Genomic DNA, 20509 nt, shown 5'->3' on the forward strand with positions numbered 1-20509 from the left:
GTTCTTCAGGGCTATCAGATCCTGCAGCTCCACACAACCTTCAGCTCACTTGTCCTTCCTGCAGGTGGGTTGTTTTGTTATTTTACAGACTTTTCATATATATATATATACATTTCCATCAGAAAGACCCAAGAAACTCCGAACAGAGAGAATATCAAAGGAAGAGCAGGGAAGGAGGTGGCATGAAGGCATGAGCTAGTATCCCAGACTGCCTGGGAAGGCGGCACTGCTGAAAACATCTCTAAGCACAGGTACAAAAATAAAGCCAACTATGACTTCATATAGATATAGAGATAGACTTTACCTAGGTTTTCTTTATATTTATATACGTGTGCGGAGGGCACGGGCCCCTGTGCATCTTGCCTGGCACTCATCTCTTGCCCTCCCGCTCCCCAGACCCCATGAGTACCACTGGCCCGAAGCTCCCACTCTCCACCATTGCATCTGATCCTTGCCCCCCACATACATTCCCCTCTCTCCTTAAAATAGAACCAATTCTAGAGATTTATACAATTTTATGTACAGTCTCCATAAAAAATACATTAAAGATGGTGCATTACTAATTTGACCCTCCTACCCAAACAGAAGTTGTCTAGAAAGGAGCCAACCAAAGGAGGGTCTCCTAGGCCTGACGCTACGCAGGCAAATCAGCATGTCTGTACAAATCTCTCTCACACACAACACACACACAACATACAAACACACACACACACACACACACCACACACACAACACACACACAACACACCACACACCAAAGACACCGCATCACACACATGCACACCATACTACACACTACACCCCACACACAGCTACACACAATAACACCACACACAATACATACAACACATACCACACACACACCACACATAGTACACGCACACCAAACACACCAAAGACACACCACACACACAACACACACACGACACACCACACCACACATACACCACACACAAACACGCACACCACACACAACACATACACCAAACCACAAACACACATACACACCACACGCTGCATCACACACACACACATCAGACACCGCATCACATACACACACATCACAGACACATCATACCACACCCCACACTCCACACACACAACCACACACAATACACACACACCACACAATACACACAACACATACCACACAGAGACACACACACACCACACACAATACACACACCACACACAATACACAAACCACACCACACACACACCACACACACACACACACACACACCAGACATGCACACCACACACATACCACACACACACACATACACCCCCACTTACTTCCTGAATCCAGAAAAGAAACACTGGACTAGACAGTTGGCTGGGGGTTAGAGACCAGGGGAACAACCTGGTGCCTGCAGAGGGACACATGAGATGATCCCCTTTCTCCAGCCCCGCCAGGACACCATCGGCCATGGCACATCTCTCGTTCATGGCAGGCCATATAAATCCTCATTGATAGAGTGGCTGACAACTACCCTTTCAAGAACTGCAAGATGACCGTGAGGAGGTCCATCCCCTCCACCAGAAATACAGCTTCATAGACCCCTATGCCAAAAGGAGGCCAAAGCCCTAGGTTCCACCACCAGCGTGAGGAGGGCTGGGCATTCGCCCCTTCCATGGCTCATGTGAAAACCCCACACGTGGCCCAAACGCATGCCCACAGCATTTCTGAGGCCAAAAATGCAAGTCCCCCTCCCCGGCCCAAGCCCTGCCCTCCAGGATTCCCTGCCCCTCCCACCACCTCCCCATCGTAAACCATGCACATGTCCAAGATCTCTGGAGCCACACAGAAGTGGGGAAGGGAAAAGAAGGGAAGGGAAGCTACCTAGTGTGTATATGGGGTGGCGAGGGAGAGTCTGCCCTGGTTCCCAAAATAAATCCAGGAAGTCCAGTGCCACAGAGAGGTAGGATTGGTGGAGCACATTTCTTCAAGACCCGAAAGAAAGGCAGGCCCAGGCAGCCATTCACGTCTCCATCTAGTGCGATGGGAGTGGTGACAACCAAGGACCAGGGACAGGAGCTGAGCATTAGAGCCATGGGGCTAAAGCTGTCCAGTCTAGCTCTTCCAGCCAGGGCTCCAAAGCCGGTAGCTTTTCACCAGCTCTCGTCCGAAACCCTAACTACTACTACTACTGCCTTCTACGCCGCGGAAGACAACACCCATGTGATTCTAATGACTGGCCACTGTTCCACCAAAGTATATGGCAACCAAGACGCCCGGACTCTTCCTTCTCTAAGATGTGAGGAGCCATCAATGACCCCTGTATGGATGCTCCATTTGTCCTTATCCTACACGGGATCCCTCAGGGGATGGTGGTGTCTTTGGACCAAATTCAATCTACTGAGTGTTTTTCTAACAGCTTAAAATGAGGTTGAAAAAAACTTCCACCTTCTCAGCAACCCAACACACAGAACATCTGGTGGGGTTATTACACTTGCTCCTAAAAGAAGGTTTTGAGAGTACAGACAGGAACCCAGAAATAAGGCTCTGGACCAGTGTGGATTCACTCACAGTCTGAGGGAAGGGTGGCGATGGGTCCCCCTAGCCAAACAGCAAGCTGGTAAGAGTGCGAAAAGTCCAATCTGGGCTTTGATCCTTGGTTTACTGACTTCTTCTAAAGAAGAGATTTTTAATTCTGCCTCTTAATCTAAAAAGAAGCAGAGCTGGAGACATTAAAGAGAGAAGAATGGCTGGTCAAGCCAAGAGCTTCAGGTGAAACTCTTTTGCCCTCCCACCACTACAGACTAGTGACTTTGGCCTATCAAAAAAAGAGAAAGTAAAGAGAAGGCCTCGCGAAGCCACTGTGCCATGTCATGGCCTGAAGGAAGCCTCTATACCTCAAGGGGAAAGGGGGATGAAGGCACATCAGGCTCCAGCTCCTCCTCTCTATCACCATCACCATCACCAAGGCCCATGAACATTTTCAGATTGTGTGGACGGAGAGGCAACCCACCACTGCAGCTTAGGAAAACAAACACGTGAAGCTCGCGAGAATGGCGCCTCCTTCTCCACTGATGAAGAGTTGGTGATAGGACGGGCATCTCAAGACAAGTCTCTCAGCTTTGGGCCTGAGGAGCCCCCAAAAACAAATGAAGTTGAAATACAATATAAAGATGTCCATGTTTGGTTTGGGCACTTAGTGTTAGAGGCTAATTCTAGAAGAAGCAAGGAAGGTCTAGCTAAGAAGGAAGACCTCTCCCAAGATCCAGGCTGGGTCCACATGCAGGACCCCACCCCACAGTCTGTCCCCGATGCCTAGATCCCCCTCCCACAGGCCCTGCACGGCCACCACTCCCCAGCCAGACTCCCACCAGGCAATCATTCTTCGTCGTCTTGAGATGATCCTCCAGCGTGTACCCTGCACCCTTACAAGTGACTAAGTTATCACACGACTCAAAGAGACGCTGAGGCTTGATGTCCCCTGGGGTGGTCTCACCATCCTAACCCATGCCTGACCTCATCCTCTGTGCCCCTTCCAGCCTCACCAACACCTGGAAAACACATAGGTCTCCCCTCCACCCTCCAGTTCTTCAGCTCCCCCTCCGGAAACAGCACGGCCCCATTCATCGCCGTAGTCAACCTAGATCTGGCCAATATGACACCTCTTTGGCCCTCTCCCCAAAGCAACACACACGGCCACATGGGGCTCTACACACTGCCTACTAGATCCACTTGATCTGAAGAAGATACCCAGGCAGGGCTGGGTTAGAAGCCCCAGTGGGAATGCGCACAGCTCCTAGAGTGCTGTACAGGCTGGACTCACGGGGCCTTCCACGACCCGCTCAGCTCCACCCTCTGCCCCTTCCTGCAGCTCCCCAGCCATCCCTGCAGTGCCCTCAAAGCTCCTTTACATGCAAGCAAAGCAAGCCCAAGATTAACCATTAGCTTTTCTTTTCCTAGGTTTCTCTACATATTAATAAAACGTACTTTATGTACAATTCTTCCCCCACCCCACCCCCAAGCCTGGAAAAGGCTTTTGCTAACAAAATGGGAAGAAACAGATTCCAGCCACGCAGTCTTCAGCCCTGGAGATTTGGATCGTGGGCAGTGCCAAAGATGCCGGAGGCTCCGTGAAATCTGTTTCTCCCCGGAAGCTACTGTTTTGTCAACCTTGTCCCCCACCCCAAATAAAATCAGAAAATTTCACATTTGAACCTTACCCCAGTTTCCTCAACACAAAAAGGGCAGAGGAATAAATTAAATCAGTTCAACCCCAAATATTTTAGATCACAAATCAAAAATAAAGACAGAGAGCAAGGAAAAATATCAAGAAATACTCGGCTCAATCCACCTGGCTTCAGTCTTCCCCCAAGCGCGTGGCTGTGGGACTAGGCCACCTCAAAGGAGGGCACAGACCCCGTCAGCCCACTGGGAAAAAGGCGTCCTTCCTGCTAAGAAAGTAGAATCTCAAAAGGCCTGTCCCACCCCCAGTCTCTCGGGGGAAGCTGCTTAGAGGCAGGCTGGCTGCAGGCAGGGCCACTCTGGGATGCTGGGCCCAGAGCCACCCCAATAATCCAGCACAGGACCCCACTCAGCACTAGGGAGCCCACGACAGCCCACCAGCAAATCGAGACAGGCTTCGCCTCTCTGCCTCGTCGTACATCTTCTCTCCCCATGCAAATGCAGTCGTCCAGGCCCCGCTAAGAACCATTTCACCCTCTACCTGGTCTGTGGGTCACCTGACACTGCAATAGCCACCGTTCTCAGCCACAATCCTGAAGAGGCAGACAGACATCTGAGACACAGGAGCAGGTTTGCATCTGAGCCGTGTCTACTGCAAGGCTGCCCGACGGTAAAAGGGGAAGTTTGGAAAGCGTGATCTCCCACAGAGTGAGTGCAGAAGTCCTAAGAAGCTGGTCCTAAGAAGCTGGTCAGTAGTCACTGCCATTGTTCTAAGGCAGACTATGAAGGACATTGGTCCCTAGCGGTGGCTATAGCTCCATCACGCACATGTTCACAACCACGCTGTCACACACGCCCACACCGAGCACCTACGCTTGTGCCTGTGACATCTTCACCCTCTATCCCACGGACAGGGGTGTTCCACCAATTTCCATGGCTGTCCACGGGTGCAGGAGGGCTGCTGGCCTCCGAGGGCACGGTCACAGGAGGAAGCCCTCATGGGGGCTGAATGAGTGGCAGGCCACTGAGAGATAGGTAGACCTGACGTCCTTGCCCTAGCCAGGGAAGCCACAGCACAATGGCCATTCAGTGACCAGCGAAAAGCACGGCCCCCCGCATTGGGTCTATGTGCTGAGGTCATGGGCACTGCCAGAGGAAAGCAGAGAAGGAGTCAGCACCTTGGTTAGCACAGGGGTGCCCTGGAAGGTACAGCCACAGCCTGAGCATCTCAGCCTCTCATGACATCCAAAAGCAGCAAAGCCTTCTACCTCATCATCTCCTCTTCTTTTCTAACCTGAGGGCTGGAATTCTCAGGATGCTGCTCAGAAAAGTTGGCCAAATTCATCCTGAAGGCTGACAGCCTGATGCCCACATCCCAGTGCATCCCAGGGCCTGGATGAGCCCCCCTGAGCTCCTCTGGGAGAGAAACCCCACACTGCCAGTGCACAAAGGCTGCACGTCAGCTTGCGGTGAGCCGCCACCTCCCACCCCAACACCTCAGGTAAGCTGGCTCCCATCATCCCCCAGGAGAGACGTCCGAGTGAGCAGCATGTCACGGCACGGGGGCAGAGGGTGTGCCACCAGGAAAAAAGAACCCGAAGAGTCGTGTGCTCTTCCACCTTGCAGAGCTGTTGCTCAGTGGTCAAATGGATTCCAATGCCCCAGACATGCACATCAACTGGAAGGCCCAGGTTCCACCCCAAGGGTGCACAGCCCAGTCTCAGAAGCCCCTTTGTGCCTCTCTTACCATGAGCCCTTCAGACGTGTTCAGAAAGGAACTGCGGTGGTGTGACTAGCACAGTAAACCTCAAGGGTGGAGCTGGTCCTCAGCTCCCTGGGTGAAAGGAAGGACCAGGGCCTGTGTGGCAGAGAAGAAGTCCGTCCCCTAAGACGGAAATGCCAAGAAGAGACAGCAGCCATCCAAGGCCTCATCCTGCGAGGTCACTGGGCCAAGCCCATGGCAGCTGCATGAGACCAGCAGAAGCTGTCCAGTGCTGCCATGGCTCACATCCAAGCAGGGAACTCGGGAGAGGTGGGCGCCCCCAAACCCACCAAGACAGCAGCACCAAGAAGGAAATACTTCAAGGAACCTTCATTCTAAGCCAAGCCAGAAGCGGGGCTCCTACACAGAGTGGGGGAGGGGCAGATCTGCCCTCCAGCCCGCCCTCGGGGCCTTCTGCCCTGTCCTTGGGCAGCACCATGTCTTACGGGCAGAGAGACATCTTAGTGGGAAGATGACCTCATGAAGCTTCTGGATGCTAAGAGTTTGAACCAGGACAAGACTTTGGCAGAGGAAGAGTCAGTGCCCAGACCCTACTCACCACCCCTCCCGCCTTCATTCCTATGCCTCAGCCACAGAATAGAACTGGGCAAAGAGGGCGGGATCCAGAGCGTCCCAGGCCCCAGGCGCCCTGGCTTCACCTGAGCCCATCCTCCTGGAGCTCAGGTCCATGGGAGGAGGAAGGCCCCAAGGCAGAGAAGAGTCGGCAGGCAGCACATGGTGAGTATGGGAAAGCCACAGGCGGCTCCGCACAAGTGGTAATTAATCAATCTGGAGAATTAGCTCCCACAAAAGCAAAGGAGGATCCAATCAGCCGCTGTGGAACAGCACTGCAGAGTGCTGAGCCGGAGACGGTATAAATAGAGCCGGCAGCTTGGCGCTAGCACAGGTGGCTCTGCGGTGGGGGAGCCCTTGGCCACAGAGCTCACGGCCTGGCTGGGCGGAAGGGTGCCGATGGATGAGCTGGATTTGTGCACCAGGGGCTTGCTTTAGCCCCATGGCTGAGGAGCCTCTACTTCTGCAGCGTAAGCCGTGCTGGAAGGAAGAAAGATGCAGGTCTGGGTGCCTGGCCACCCCTTCTTCACCCAGGAACCAAGAAATAAAGGCTTGAATTTAGTTCTGCAGTAACTCATTGCTGAACCCCCATAGAAGGCAGCCAGTAATCACAGCAAGGCCCCATTTCTCCTCTGGGTGGGAGAAGGTAGGAGACAAATGGAGAATTCAGCTGAGAGGCGTGGATCCTGTTTCAAGAGAAAGAATCCCCCAAGACAGACGTCAAGCACCTGGCCAATGTGCAGCCAGCGCTGATCGCAAACCCCAGCTGACCACTGCCCTCCTCCTCCTGCCTCCACTGACCACAGAGAGCAACAGCACTTTGCCTCGATGTACATATATATATGTATATATATATATATACACACACACACAGAGAAACCCACACACTACAGACATATGCATCTGTATCTATATCTATACATATGTGGGGGTGTGGAAGATGGACATTAAGTTAAGTCCAGCCTTCTTCCAGGACTTGAAAAACTGAAACAGAAGCAGAGAGCAGTAAAAGCCGTTGCTTTCCTCTTCACTTCCAAAGAGAGTGGAAGAGATGAGAAAAATCAACCTAGTGAAGCAGGGGGCGGAGGGGAGGAGACAGGTGTTGCCCAGTCTCCAATCCACTTCCTGACCTCGACCCACAGGTGGAAGGTCTGCCCGCCCTCCGTCCTGAAGACAGGTGGCCAGAATCTGGAGGGAGACGCCCGCTCTGGCAAAAGAGGGGGCGTGCAGGACAAAGATCCGGGCCGTCCTTGGCAGGCGGAGGAGGACACACCCCCACACGGCGGCCCTCCCTGCCTGAGCCCGGCAACCTCGCCCCGGGGACACCTAGGCTGGGGTGGAGTCACAGCAAAGTGGCATGGCCGGGGTCATCGTGGTCCACACTGTTGAGAATCGCTGTCTGGTCTTCCGGAAGCTGGCGGTGGCACAAGTCTGAGAGCCGGGCAAAGGGGTCAGGACGAGAATGTCTCTTCTTCTTTCGGAGGCAGACAGCTTCATCGGGCCACAGAACCTGAGAGTTGGGAAGCTGCTGAGCCTGGGAGGCAGAACCGTCTAGGGAGAAAGGAAGAGGGACGCAAAAGAGAAGAAAAGCAAGCGGATGAAAAGGAAGAACGCAGCCTGCTCACCTTTTCCACCTGCATATGTTCCGGGATTCTAATGTTGAAACAAAGGAATCAACCTGAGTCTAGAGAGACCAGAACGAATTGCTGCAGAGAAACCACTTTGTTTTCTGCTAAGGCAACCAGCAACCTGACCCTGCTCCTTCACTGGAATAGGAGTTAAGAAAGTGGAATGGAGAGGATTTTCTTTCTCATTCATTTCTTTCTCAATCAGTCTACAGATATTTATTTTAGTGCCTCTTGAGTACTAGGCATCATTCTAAGGACTGGGGATCAGGGAGGAACAGGCTGGGACTCAGGGCATCTTTCTCATCTGCCCCAAGCAATGACTGACTTTATACAATATTTTAATTCCATGCAACAGTCAGGCCTTGACCCTTCCTCGAGTGCCCAGGCCTCTCCTCTGTCTTATGGCCCTTCTGAAGATTAAGCGGAAATGCCTTTGCTGTCTTCAAAGACTATGCATCCATGTTAGGGTGCACAGGAAGAGACAAACTGTCTAGACTTTAAAAGTACAGAAATAAAATTTGCAGTTAGTGAAAATACTACAAAGATCAAATAGAGTCAACTAAGGCACTACTCCGCTCCTTAAAGGGTTAACACTTGAATTGCGCCTTAAATTATAAGCCTTCTACAGATCTGAAGAAAAATTATTATTCCCAACAGAAGTAATGGCATTTGTGCAAGCCCCAAGTTAAGGGTAAATGTGGTGTGTCCCCAATATAGAAGGGAGGTCATCTCAGTTGGAAAAGAGTGAGGCAAGAAAAACAGGCAGGGCATCTAGGAGCTTGAAATCTGTTCTGGTTACGATGGGAATCTTCTGGAAGGTTTTAAGAAGTGTGTGTGTGCGCATGCCTGCACGTGTGCGTTCGTGACTGAGAGGATGCTGCTGCGTGTCCTACAGCTTGCTGTGGTGGCGGTGTGTGGAATCTGTGGTGCAAGGTACAAGGATGGGGCTGGAGCACCAGTCACAAGGTACTGCACTAGTCAAGGTGGGACAGACAGTGACTCAGAACATAGAGTTAGCAATAGAGACAACGGAAAGTGGCCAGCTTCAGGATATGTTGCAAAGGCTGAGCTAACAGGTGTTACCTAGTGGGCTCGACGTAAGATGCGAAGGCAAGGGAAGAATCTGGGAATTAAAGGGCCTGACACCCCAGGGGGCACCAGTGCTAGTGATTAAACTGAGGAAGAGCTGAGGAGGAGCAGACCTGGAGAGGCTGATCAGTAACTCTGCTTTAGACATCGTCAAGGCGTATGAAACACCCACGTGCACATTCAGCTGGCAACTGGAAAGATGAGCCATGACCTCAGGGAAGGGACCTGGGCTAAAGACAGACATTTGGGAGATGCCAACATAGAACTGGTAACAGGACCACTGCCATCAGAACAAGAGAGAACGCAGGTCTCTGATGTGACTTTTTTTTTTTGCAACAAAGAAATACGTAAGTTATACATATATAAAAAATATATATTGATGGGTCTTAAACGGGTTAAGAATGGGCTTAAATTGGTTGAAAATGCAGCTTTGAGCTCCAATTTCTAACCCAGGCCCTAAAAACATCATTTTCTTTTTCTCTGCCACGGTATTTCCATCTGTAAACTGAGAGGATACTAGTACCAGCCAAAGGCTAAGTGATCATAAGTGATCACCGTCTCCCAGAGATTCATGGGGCTCTGAATTTCTGTATAACACTCTCCCATAATCTTGTCTATAAGGAGAGTTACTGTACAACAGTTATCAAAGATCTGCAAAGAAACTGTTCAGCACTCTTCCTTGACAGCCTGCCACAACACTCCTAAAACCATTCATGAAAAGAGGGTTTTTAACAAACATTAAAGAATTTTCTAGTCTTAAAGAGGGCTACATTCGTTTTGCACTCAGAAGCTACCTATCCCTGCAAGACACACATCGGACATACTTCGATAGAGGCGCCCTCTCTGTGGGGTAAGGAGGCTTCCTTTACTCGATCTCACTGAGAAGAGTGCAGCCAACCTGCAGAGGCTGGGCCCAGGCTGCAATGTACCCTGAGCTCCACATGGGGCCCCGTCATGCCTATGTTCCCTAGAAGGCCTGAAATGATAGAGGGGAAGTAAGTAAGGAGATACGTGCAAGGTGAACGGCAGAGTGGAAAAATATATCTGTACTATTTGTGTTGTTTGAAAACACACTAAAACAATAGGATACATTTTCTGAAGCTGTAGGCACAGAAAAGGTTCTGAAGGCACATACGCTGAAAATGACAGTTCTCCAGGTGAGTGGAAACACATTGGGAGGGCAATCAGATAGATTCTGCTTATCTTTCTCATTTTGTATATTAAAATCATGTTCGTGTATTGCTTGAAAAATAGTGTTAAAAAAGAAAGGACAAGAGAAGCTTGTGGATTCAATTCTAGAGAAAGCCCAGGGTTGGGACCCTGAGCCCAGTCATCCTCCTGACAACGGCAAGGCAAGGTGGGAGAAGTGGGGCGGGCCTCTGCCCATCATTTACCGGATCGTTTCTTTGACTTCGAAGAGCCCTTGGATGACTTTTTGGGCTTCTTTATCCGTTGGTATTTCAGAGCCTCCAGCCTCTCAGGTGCAGCAGCGTTCCCGGGTGCAGGTGGAAGTGTTCTGGAAAGGACAACCAGAGAGCCACAGGTCAGCTCCCGGATGTGTGAGGCTTTGGAAGAGGGACTGGAAGGAAGCCAAGCAGCTGACCCATAGAAGGTCAGAGTTCAGTCCCACAGAGCCCAGGGTGCCCACGATGGCTCCATGACACCCGCCTTTCTATTGCTCCTGGAAAGAAGAAAACCCAGTAGAAAGCTCCAGGAGCGTGGCCCACCTCGGTTGGAAGCCAACCTGCAGAGCCATCAGCAGACCCTAGCAAAGGGAGAGAGAGACTTTAACAGGAAGCCCCTTCCCATGTAACTCAAGCTGGGATGTATTCAGTGTCAGAGACAGAAGTAGGCTCAACGTCTGGAGTTCCTAGAAATCACCACCATCAAGACCTTTGCATGGAAAGTAAAAGGGCATATTAGAGCAGGGGGCAAGCAGCTCCCATCCCAGTGAACCATCCTCCATCTCCAGAAAAGGGGGTGCTAAGCGAGAAACCCAGACCCCAGCTGCTTCTCCTGCAGCTGCAAGATTCCCGCAGCACAGCAGCAGCTTACAGCAGCGAGTTCTTGTCATATACCAACATTTTCAGGGCAGTGTCTCCTCAGCTCTGCAGACGAGGCTCAGCTCTCCTCGGCCATGTAAGAAAACAGGAGAAGGTGGCAGGAGATGACGGCAGAACAACCAAATCTGGTAGCCTCCCAGAGCCCTTGCTGTCTGTAACAAGAACGTGGTGAACCTCTGGATTTTAGGATTCGACAGAGAAACGAGGTTGTTGGAACAGAAGTGTACTGGCCTCTCTTCCTGCATCCTGATGGTCACTTGCCTGGTGGATCAACTGCACAGTTAGGACAGCGTCCACGGTCTGGCCACACCCGTGCAGCAGCCCAGGTACACAGGGGAGCCAAGAGAGCTGAGAGGACAGGCCGCCTGTGACACTCGGTGCATACTGGAGAGAATCTTTCAAGAGTCATAAAAGAGGAAAACCTAAAAGACATGTTCTCAATGCCATTTCTTCTCAAAGTAACCCACTGCGGAGCCTGAGGAATGAAGGGGAAAGAGAAAGAGACAGGTCACTCTGTCTTCCCACCAGCGCTGGCATTAGCACGCAATCAGAGAAGCAGGGACGCTCTGGGGCTAAGGCGGATGGGCGGGCCTCGCTCTTCTTCTCCTGGACCCCCCACCTCCCTCCCCTATCACCATTGCAAACAGTTTTTAGAAAGTCCTGATTAAAAGAGGTAGGACAGACAATGCTGTGAGGGCAAAAGAAGACCCCAAAGGTCAAGAGGTCTGAGGTTAAAAAAAAAGTTAAGAGGGATAGGAAACCTGCAGCCTCTTCTCCAAAACATCAAGTATCTTGGCAGCAAGGCAGGAAGAGGAGACTTACACACTAAATGCAGATAAGCCTCTGGTCTCTGGGGTTTCCTGCATGCACTGGCAATGCAGTGACCTCCATCTTCCTGGGGGATGTCATCGTTCTCTAGTACTTTAGTCCATAAAGTTTCAAAAGGCTCCCTCAAAAGTTCAGGTCAGGATCAACCTCTTGACTTTCCATAGCCCCTGACAGCAGAGCTGAGAAGGACACACAGGGTCCCTTACGTGCACACACAGGCACACACAGCCCTCTCGTGAAGAAGTGACCCAACATGCCAGTCTGCCCAGAGAGATCCTACAGCACAGCAGCAGCTGGGAAGGAAGCGGGAAGGCAGACAAAGGGTGCAGGTGCCCGGGCGGGAGGGGCACACCTTGCCAGTGTGGAAGGCACATCCTCACCCCTTCTCATCCTCGACCGAGGCTTCTTCATGCTGCCTACAAGGAAAGTCAGAGTGAATCCACCTATTCCGTCGATCTCTGTCTCCTGGCCGGCCTCTTCAGGAGGACCACACAGGGTGAGCAGCGTGTGGTCAGGGAGGCACCTGGCCAGCAAGAACAGGAGTCTCCAACGTCATCCAGGGAGACTGCAGGAGCACGAGAGAAACGGGTACAGGGTGCCCTGGAAACTGTTAGGGATTCTTCAAGCTAGGTGAAACTTCCAGGGGTGATACGATGGTTAGAATCCACATCTTATCACTGTTGTCATTTTTATCTAGCATTGATTTACCACTTACCACAGCAGGCACTGCTGTACAGTAATTGCCTGTAATCTCTACAGCAAACCTAAGAGGTAAATACTACAATGCCCCCATTTTTCAGATGGAGACACTGAAGTTTAGAGAGGTAAGCAACCTGTCGAATAATCCAGTCATCGTGGGACAGAGCCACGACTCTTAACGTTAGGCTCACCTCTCAACTGCCCTTCCAACGTCTTCCCAATCAACACAGGTAGAGCAGCTCCAAAGAAGAAAAGCATGGCATCGCCCCCACACCTGAGAAACAGATATGCCTTGCAGCGTACTTGAAGCTAGCACTGACATTCTGTGCTTTGGTGGAATAGCCCCGGTAAGACAGACCAGGGCTATAGAGGAGCCTGCTTAAGTTCTATCTTCACACAAAAATTCCCAAACAGTAATGATCCAGTAACCAGAAGCAGCCGATTTTCCCTTGAGAAACAGCCAAGCTCCAGCCCTTCCAGGACACCTGTTGTCCACCTGTGTAGCTCTGGGCTCAGCACGGAAGCATGGCCACAAGACAAAGAAGGCTCTGGACACACCATGACCCTCACCCAGTGCAGGAGGAAAAAACAAAAGCTAGTGTCTGGCAGAACAGGAGGGAGGAAGCGGGGCAGGCAAAACGAGTCTATTTTTGGCACATGGTACAGAAAAGACGCATAGAACGTGATCTAACAGATTTTACGAACTGCATGTAAAGCCCCGGGCAATCGAATTGCCTCCCTGTTTTAGGAAAGGTGACCATGTTTGCTGCCAATGCCAGCCCCACCTGGGACCCTTTGGTCATGGAGCTCCTGGTGCCAATGTCTCAGATGGGAAGCTTCAGTGAAGCAACTCCATCCTATCCCTGGAATTCAGCTGTCAGGTAAATCTAAGTTTGATCCATAGATGACCCCATTACACCAGAAGCCAGTCCTGGGCTCTCCAAGAATTTAAGGTCACAGCTCTCTTCCCAAACAGCCTATACTGCTCTAAAGCACGCAGGAATGCTACGAACCCTGGGGCTCCCCTTCTTCCAGGAAGTCAGGGGATTACTGTAAGATGAGGGCCTCAAAGCCTTGGCACAGAGGTGATTTTTACAGTACAGAACTACCAACAATTGCCTGGAACTTACTTCTCTCTTTTTTTTTTTTTTTTTTTTTTTGAGACAGGGTCTCTGTCGCCCAGGCTGGAGTAGAGTGGCGCAATCTCAGCTCACTGCTGCCTCAACCTCCCCATCTCAGATGATCTTTCCACCTCAGCCCCCGAAGGAGCTGGGACTATAGGCATGTGCCACTATGCCCATCTATTTTTTGTATTTTTTGTAGAGATAGGGCTTCACTATGTTGCCCAGGCTGGCCTCGATCTCCTGGACTCAAGAGATCTGCCCTCCTTGGCTTGCCAAAGTGCTAGAATTATAGGCATGAGCCACCACACCCAGCCAATACTTTTTCTCTTTTCAAAAAATCCATAGGCAACCCAAATCATCACCAGGTAGCCCAGGAGGTGTTATCTGCTTAGCTCTCAGCTTACCCAGAAGAGCTGAGGAAAGATGCAGCCACATCAAAGTGGAGGCAAGCCTCAGGACAGGGAAAGTCAAACCCCCTGCACATTTCCTTAGCTCAGCGCCCATGAGCTGACCACTATGGCCCTGTTCAGGTGTTCCCTGGCCAACAGGCTGAATCAGTGGCTTGACGGGCATTTTCTTCCTCTTCTAATCATCTGAGAGCAAACACCACCTGCCTGATTATACCCTGATGGAGGCAGAGGAAAGCCACTCACAGACAGGCCATAGCAAGGGAAAGGGTGGGTCCACTACAGGAGTCTGGAGGTCTGAACCCGCCCCACTGACCGCAAGATGGAACCCTTCTGTGGGGCTGGGCTCAGACCAGTGCTCTGCCTCAGAACCTGACAGAGGCTTGTTTCCAAAGGGGCTCCTTCCTACGGCTGACCCAGGACAGGGGCCACTCCATGCTCCAGTTCCACCTGCCTCCCTGCAGTGACAGCCTGAACGGGAAAGCGAGTGGAAGGAGAGGTGAGGACAGGGCACCACTAGGCTCAGACGGGAGCTAAGAATTGGCTCAGTCTCCCCACAGTCCACAGAAAGGACAGGTCCACACAATACAACTCCCCATGTTGAGAAGGGAGTTGGGAAGAGGAGGAAAAAAGGGAGAGAGAAAAGATGAGAGGCAGGGGCAACAACTACATGTGGGCCAAAGGAACAGGAGAGGAACTGAAGGGAAAAGAAACAGCGAGAACACACGTGGACAAGAGCTGTCACAACTTCTCCAAGCAAGACCAAGAGGGCGCACATGCAAAGGTGCAGCATGGAGACAGCATCTGAACAGAGCCTGCATCTCCCCAGGGCCCAGCAGCCGTACCGGGAAGGCTCCCAGCAGGCAGGAGAGCCCAGCACTGAGGGGCTGACTCAGGACGGGGAGGGTCTCTTTCTCCTAGGCTGGGGATGCTGGCCAGGCCCGGGAGAGAAACGATGGTCCCTCATCGCTGCCCCTGGTTTCTGGGTTTGCCACAGCAGTGAAAAGAGAGTGGGCTTCTCTTGGATCTGGCACAGTGGGGACACTGAGAAAGGGGAGGGTCAATGGAGTTGAGCGAAGGGGCGAGGAAGTAACACATGAGAGCGGAGTCTAGGAATTTCCAGGAGCTGGGGTGAGAGCTAGTCTAGGGCTCCCACACCTCCGGGGGCCATGGAGGAGTCACAGCTGGGAGAGGGAAGGAGATGGGAAAGGTGGAAGACCAATGGGTCTATGGCCGCAAGAGGGCCCCGGGGCAGGTGAGCTCGTAAACGCTGCCTGACAGCCCTCACACTCACCCTATGCCAGACAGCCTCACCCACAATTCCGGGGCCTCTGGGCTGCTGACAATTTTATAGCTACAGATGGTAAAGAAATGTCAGGGCAGTCCTCTTTATGGAGGCCACTCTTCGGACTGAATGAGAATTATAGCCCTTGTTAGGAAAATGAGCCTCCCTTGACATCTCTAGGTGGGGAAGGCACTGTCTCCTCGCCTGGGAAGCCAGAAGCACCTGGATGGGAGGCTCGCTGTCTCCCATGCAGGTGCCCAAATGCCTGTGTGTGCCCAGGCACAGGGCAGAGGGTCCGTGGCGACAGGCAGCACCTTGTTAGGCTACTGTGAGAGGGAGCGAGCTTCGGGTGGCCCTGAGTCTCTGTGAGGGACTCAAAGGCTCCCTGAATGCCCAAGTTCCTTTGGCTTCCACCTGGAAGGACACTCAAGGAGAGGTCGACTGCGGGGACAGAGGGAGGGACACAGTGCTGGTCCCTGGGGGGTTTCACTTCTTGCCAGCTCAATGCCTGTCTGCCCAGGGGAAGCCTGCCCCCTCCCCGTGGGGAGGTCCTCCTAAGACCCTTTCCCTACAGCAGGACTGCAGGGACCTGACCCTGCGGAGGACCCCACTGTCAGGGAAGACGTGGGGCTCATCCCAACCTTGTGCTCCTCGAGAGAGCCTAATACCACGAAGATCCCGAGAAGCTGGTGGGGGCCAGCCACCCCAGGAGAAGGGATGCTATGCCTGGGGCTGCTGGGAGAACAGGTGCGGGAGGTTCCTCCTGGATACCAGAGGGGCCCCAGAGAGGTCCCCAAGGGTGCACAGATGCAAAGCAGACCTCGGGCGTTCTGGGCCCCTTCGGGGGTGCATGCAGGGCCCCAGGGCTTCTGTGGGAGGCCCTGGGTGTACTGGCAGCAGGCTGGCAAGGCGTCGGAGTGAGGAGAGCCACAGGGGGCTCTAGAGGGGCTGGACATGGGGATGGGGGGCAGAAGCTGCAGCTAGGCGGTGCCGAGCGTGGCTCGATGTGGGGAACCCAGAAGCCGTGGGGATCGAGGAGCGGCAGCGGCCACCCCACGGGGCGGTGAGGGGACATGGTTTGGATCCCCTGTCCAGGAAGCAATGGCCCGGCCGAAGCCCCGTCCGCCTGCCCGCCCCCGCCCGCCCAGCCGAGGAGCTCCCTTACCTATTGAGCTGAGGAGAGGCTTGTCTCGACAACACTGCCCAGATAGCTGAGATCAATCAGAAACAAAGCAGTTATCAACACCGGCCGGGGGGCACCGCCCACGCACACCCAGAGGGAAGCAGGGGGGGGCACAGCGAGCACCGGACAGGCGAGGCCGGAGCGCGGGGGAGGGAGGAGGAGAGAGACGGAGACCCAGACACGATGGAAGGAAGCAGATGAGCTGAGCGCGCACAAAGCACAGAGACAAGGCTGCCGCGGCACCTCCCGCGCAGACAGAGGCGGCGGCTGCGGCTCCTCCACCTCCCTGCGCCCTAAGCTCCGCACCCCCTTCACCGCCCCGGAGCAGCCCGCGGTGGGGCTGGGGGTGGGAGGTGACCTTGTACTTCCAGGTACCAGGGAGGGTGGGGGACGGGGCAGGGGGAGGGCGCTGGGCTCCCTCCTCCTCGACCACCTCCCATCCTGCCTACCACCAGGCCAGCCTCCTCTGGAACTCTCTGCTCCCTCCACAGGCGGCTACATCAAGAAGAGAGACCAAAGGACGGAACCAGAGAGAGAAAGAGAGAGAGAAGAGGGCGGGAGGACGGGGTATCCAGGGGCACTACAGAGGCGTGGCCAGTTCTTCTGAGCAAGTCGGGTCAACCCAAAGACGATGGCGAGGAAGGAAGATAGGCAGAGAGAAAGACTGACTGGAGAAGGAAGGGGGGCAGGGGGAGGAGGAGGGACGGCAGGGGAGAAGGATGAGAGAAGAAGAGGCATAGACAGGTGTCCAGGCTCTGGTACCTGGAATACCAGCTGCTACAGTTTAGAGAGTGCTCTCTCAGGCGGGCTGATAGCCGGAGCTTGTCTGTCTGTCTCTCTGCAGCTTCCTGCGAGGTATACAGGTGGGGGTGGGGGGCGTGTCCTGCACATGGTCACAAGGCCTGACACTTTTCTCTGGGCCTCCAGGAGAGGCTGAGGAGGGGGCTGGAGTCCGGCGCTCACTAGGGCTGCTAAGGGCCAGGAGTTTGGGAACAGGAGGCCCCTGGCCTGGTGGTCTGGAGAAGTCAGGCTCCGGGGTCCTGCTTAACAAGGAGGAGGGGCCGGGGAAGAAAAGGAGGCTAGACACGAGGTGTGTGGGCAACCCCCAGGACCACCGCCTGATGCCAGGACCACAGGAACACGGAGAGCCATCAACTCCAAGAGGGACGGGGTCCACCCCCGCAAGGGCACTCGCTGTGATCCGCTGCTCCCTGGTAGGTGGTGCGCCCGCTGAGAGCTCAGGGCTTGCTGGAGAAGATGCCTCATGCTCCTGGCAGGGCACCTGGGCAGGTGGGCCCGCTCCACCCCAGCGACTGCACCCTGCCAATGCCGCGGCGGCCAGAACTCCTCTCCCGAGGGATGCTGGTGCAGCATGTCCACACAAGCCCTGTCACCGGGCGGATGGACGGGGTGGAGGGCAGGGCGAGGCGGGTGGGGAAGGAAGTTGACCAGGTGCGGGTGGTGGAAGAGGCGGCGCACTCACCCTGAAGTAGGTAACGTGGGTGGTGGGGGCTCTGGTCGGAGCAGTTCCTCCCCCATCCTTCGAGGGGAAGGCGTCTGTCCAAACACGTCCAAGCTGTCCCCAGGCCCAGCAGGGGCAGGGCCAGGTGGAGGGGAAGGGTAGCCTGTGGCCAGTGTGGTGAAGCCCATGGCGGGCCGGTAGCTGGGACTCCCGCTGCGGCTGCTCTGGGTCGGGGAGCCCGTGGACGGTGTGGACTTTCGAGAAAAGCTGACTGCAGCAGGAGGCTGCAGGGTGATCTCTGACATCTCTGCCTGCTGTAGGAGGCCCGGGCGAGGCCGGGCCCGGGCGGCGAGCTCAGGGGAGCCAGTGCGGGAGCTGAGGGGGCTTTGGGTCAGAGGTGAGAGCCGGGAGGGCTGTAGCACCACTTGATGTAAACTGGGCTCGGCACGCCTGGCCTGCCGGGGGCTGGGCCGGGGCCGGGGCTGGGGCTCATACCACCGGGTGTCCAGGCCAAATGTGCTGGGGCCGCCATGCGCCCCCGGCTCAGCCGGCTCGGGGTAAGGCAGCACAGGTATGCCCATGCCTTGGCTTGTATGTCGCAGCTGCCCTTGGCTTACCAGAGGTTGCATAGGTCTGTCCTGCCACTTGGCGGCGGGAGGCGCTGGGACAGGGCCCCTGCCGGGCGACTTGCCTGCCCAACCCTTTGGTGCCTCCAGAGACAGGATGCCCGGGTAGGCTGCGGGCACCTGCAGGGAGGTGGGGGGCAGTCCTCGGGGGAGGCCGGCCTTGGGCTGCAGACTCTCGGGCACATCACAGGGTGGCAGCTGGTGGGGGAACATCATTGCTGGGGTCTCCAGCCCCCCGAAGGGGAATTCTGGCCGGCCCCAGGGCTCAGGGGAGCGCCCTCCTGTAGGTGTCTGAGTCAAGGGCAGCGTGCTGTTGGATGCATTCTCTCCATTCTCCTCGGGGATGGTAGGGTGGCCAAAGGGCCCCTCGGTGTGCAGGGGCGGGGACGACATGACGGAGCTCAGGGGGCTGCCCACTTCTGGCACGTAGAATGGGGGCGGCTCCACCTCCCCAGGGCTGCTGCTGCTGAGGTACCCATAATACTGGCCGTGGTGGAAGGGCCGGGGGGCAGGGGGCCGGGCCTGGCCTGTGGCCTGAAGCCGACCTTCCAGGCCACCGGGGCCCTCCAGCCCACGGGGCTGGAACCGAGGGCTGTATGCTGGTGGTGGCAGGTAGGACTCCTGGCTGGATGACAGAGGGGTGAGCTGGGACTTCAGGGCGGCCACAGATGTGGGCACCAGTGGGTCCTCATTCTCCTCATCCGACTGGCGGAACTCGGGATACATGTCTGTCTCCTCGGCGAAGGGGAAGCCCTCGATGCGCCTGCTCTTCAGTGAGGGCTCCATCTCAGCAGGGTCCATCACGAAGCGGCCGTCAGGGCCTCTGCTGATGAGTTCGATGGGCGTGGTGGCCTCCGCCTCGGCCTCCGCTTTGGCCACGCTGTACTTCTTGCTGCTGATGGCCCGCTTGGTCTTCTTGTACAGCGACAGCTCCTTCTCGCGGGTGGGGCTCAGCATCCTCTTGGCCGCAGGCTGGCCCTGGTCGTCCGAGGATTCTGACGGCGCCCGGAGCGTGCGGATGCTCTCAGGGCTCACCTTGCCAGAGGACAAGCTGCAGAGAGGAGTGAGAGCGGGGGGGGGATGAGGTGGGGGAGTGTGCTGGCCAGGACTTCCTTTCCCTCTCTCGGCAACCACCCAGCACCCAGGATCCTCATGCTAAAGAAAACTGGCTGCGTATCGTGGTGTGAAATGCTTTGATCAACTCTCCACTGTCTGGATGTGCATCCTCCTTTTTGTTTTTAGAGACGGGGTCTTGCTATGTTGCCCAGACTGGTCTTGAACTCCCGGCCTCAAGCAATCCTCCCGCCTCAGCCTCCCAAAGCACCAGGATTACAGGGGTGAGCCACCGCACCCAGCCCCGCCTCCCCGCATCATCCATCTTTCCAGTGAACACTCCCCTCTCCACTTTTGTGCTGGCCTGCCCCCTCTCTGGTGTGCTCTAAGCATACCTCCAGCTTCATTCCCCCCTTTTCAAGGCAAGCAAGCTCACTTTAATATCAACTTAAGCAATACATACTAAGGAGGCAAATCTGCTAGGGTGGGAAAACACTAGAGAAATACATTCCAAGGCTGAAGAGAAACTGATTACTGGCTAATTTGGATCATCTACACTGCCACTCCCTCTACCAGTGTGGACAAC

At 54.5% G+C, this 20509-nt stretch overlaps 1 protein-coding gene across 1 annotated transcript in view; it reads right to left on the reverse strand.

The window, feature by feature from the left end:
• Positions 1-7295: 7295 nt before the first annotated feature.
• The window catches only part of IGSF9B (immunoglobulin superfamily, member 9B), a 37324-nt gene continuing 24110 nt past the window's right edge, over positions 7296-20509 (reverse strand). The window contains exons 16-18 of the mRNA XM_011934738.1: positions 18266-19921; positions 10588-10709; positions 7296-8027 (exon numbers count right to left, since the gene is read on the reverse strand). Of these exons, the coding sequence (XP_011790128.1) occupies positions 7819-8027; positions 10588-10709; positions 18266-19921 (1987 nt within the window). The 3' untranslated portion in view covers positions 7296-7818. The remainder of the gene's footprint in view (positions 8028-10587; positions 10710-18265; positions 19922-20509) is intronic.

Source organism: Colobus angolensis, unplaced genomic scaffold (assembly GCF_000951035.1).
Source record: "Colobus angolensis palliatus isolate OR3802 unplaced genomic scaffold, Cang.pa_1.0 Scaffold137, whole genome shotgun sequence".
NCBI lineage: Eukaryota > Metazoa > Chordata > Mammalia > Primates > Cercopithecidae > Colobus > Colobus angolensis.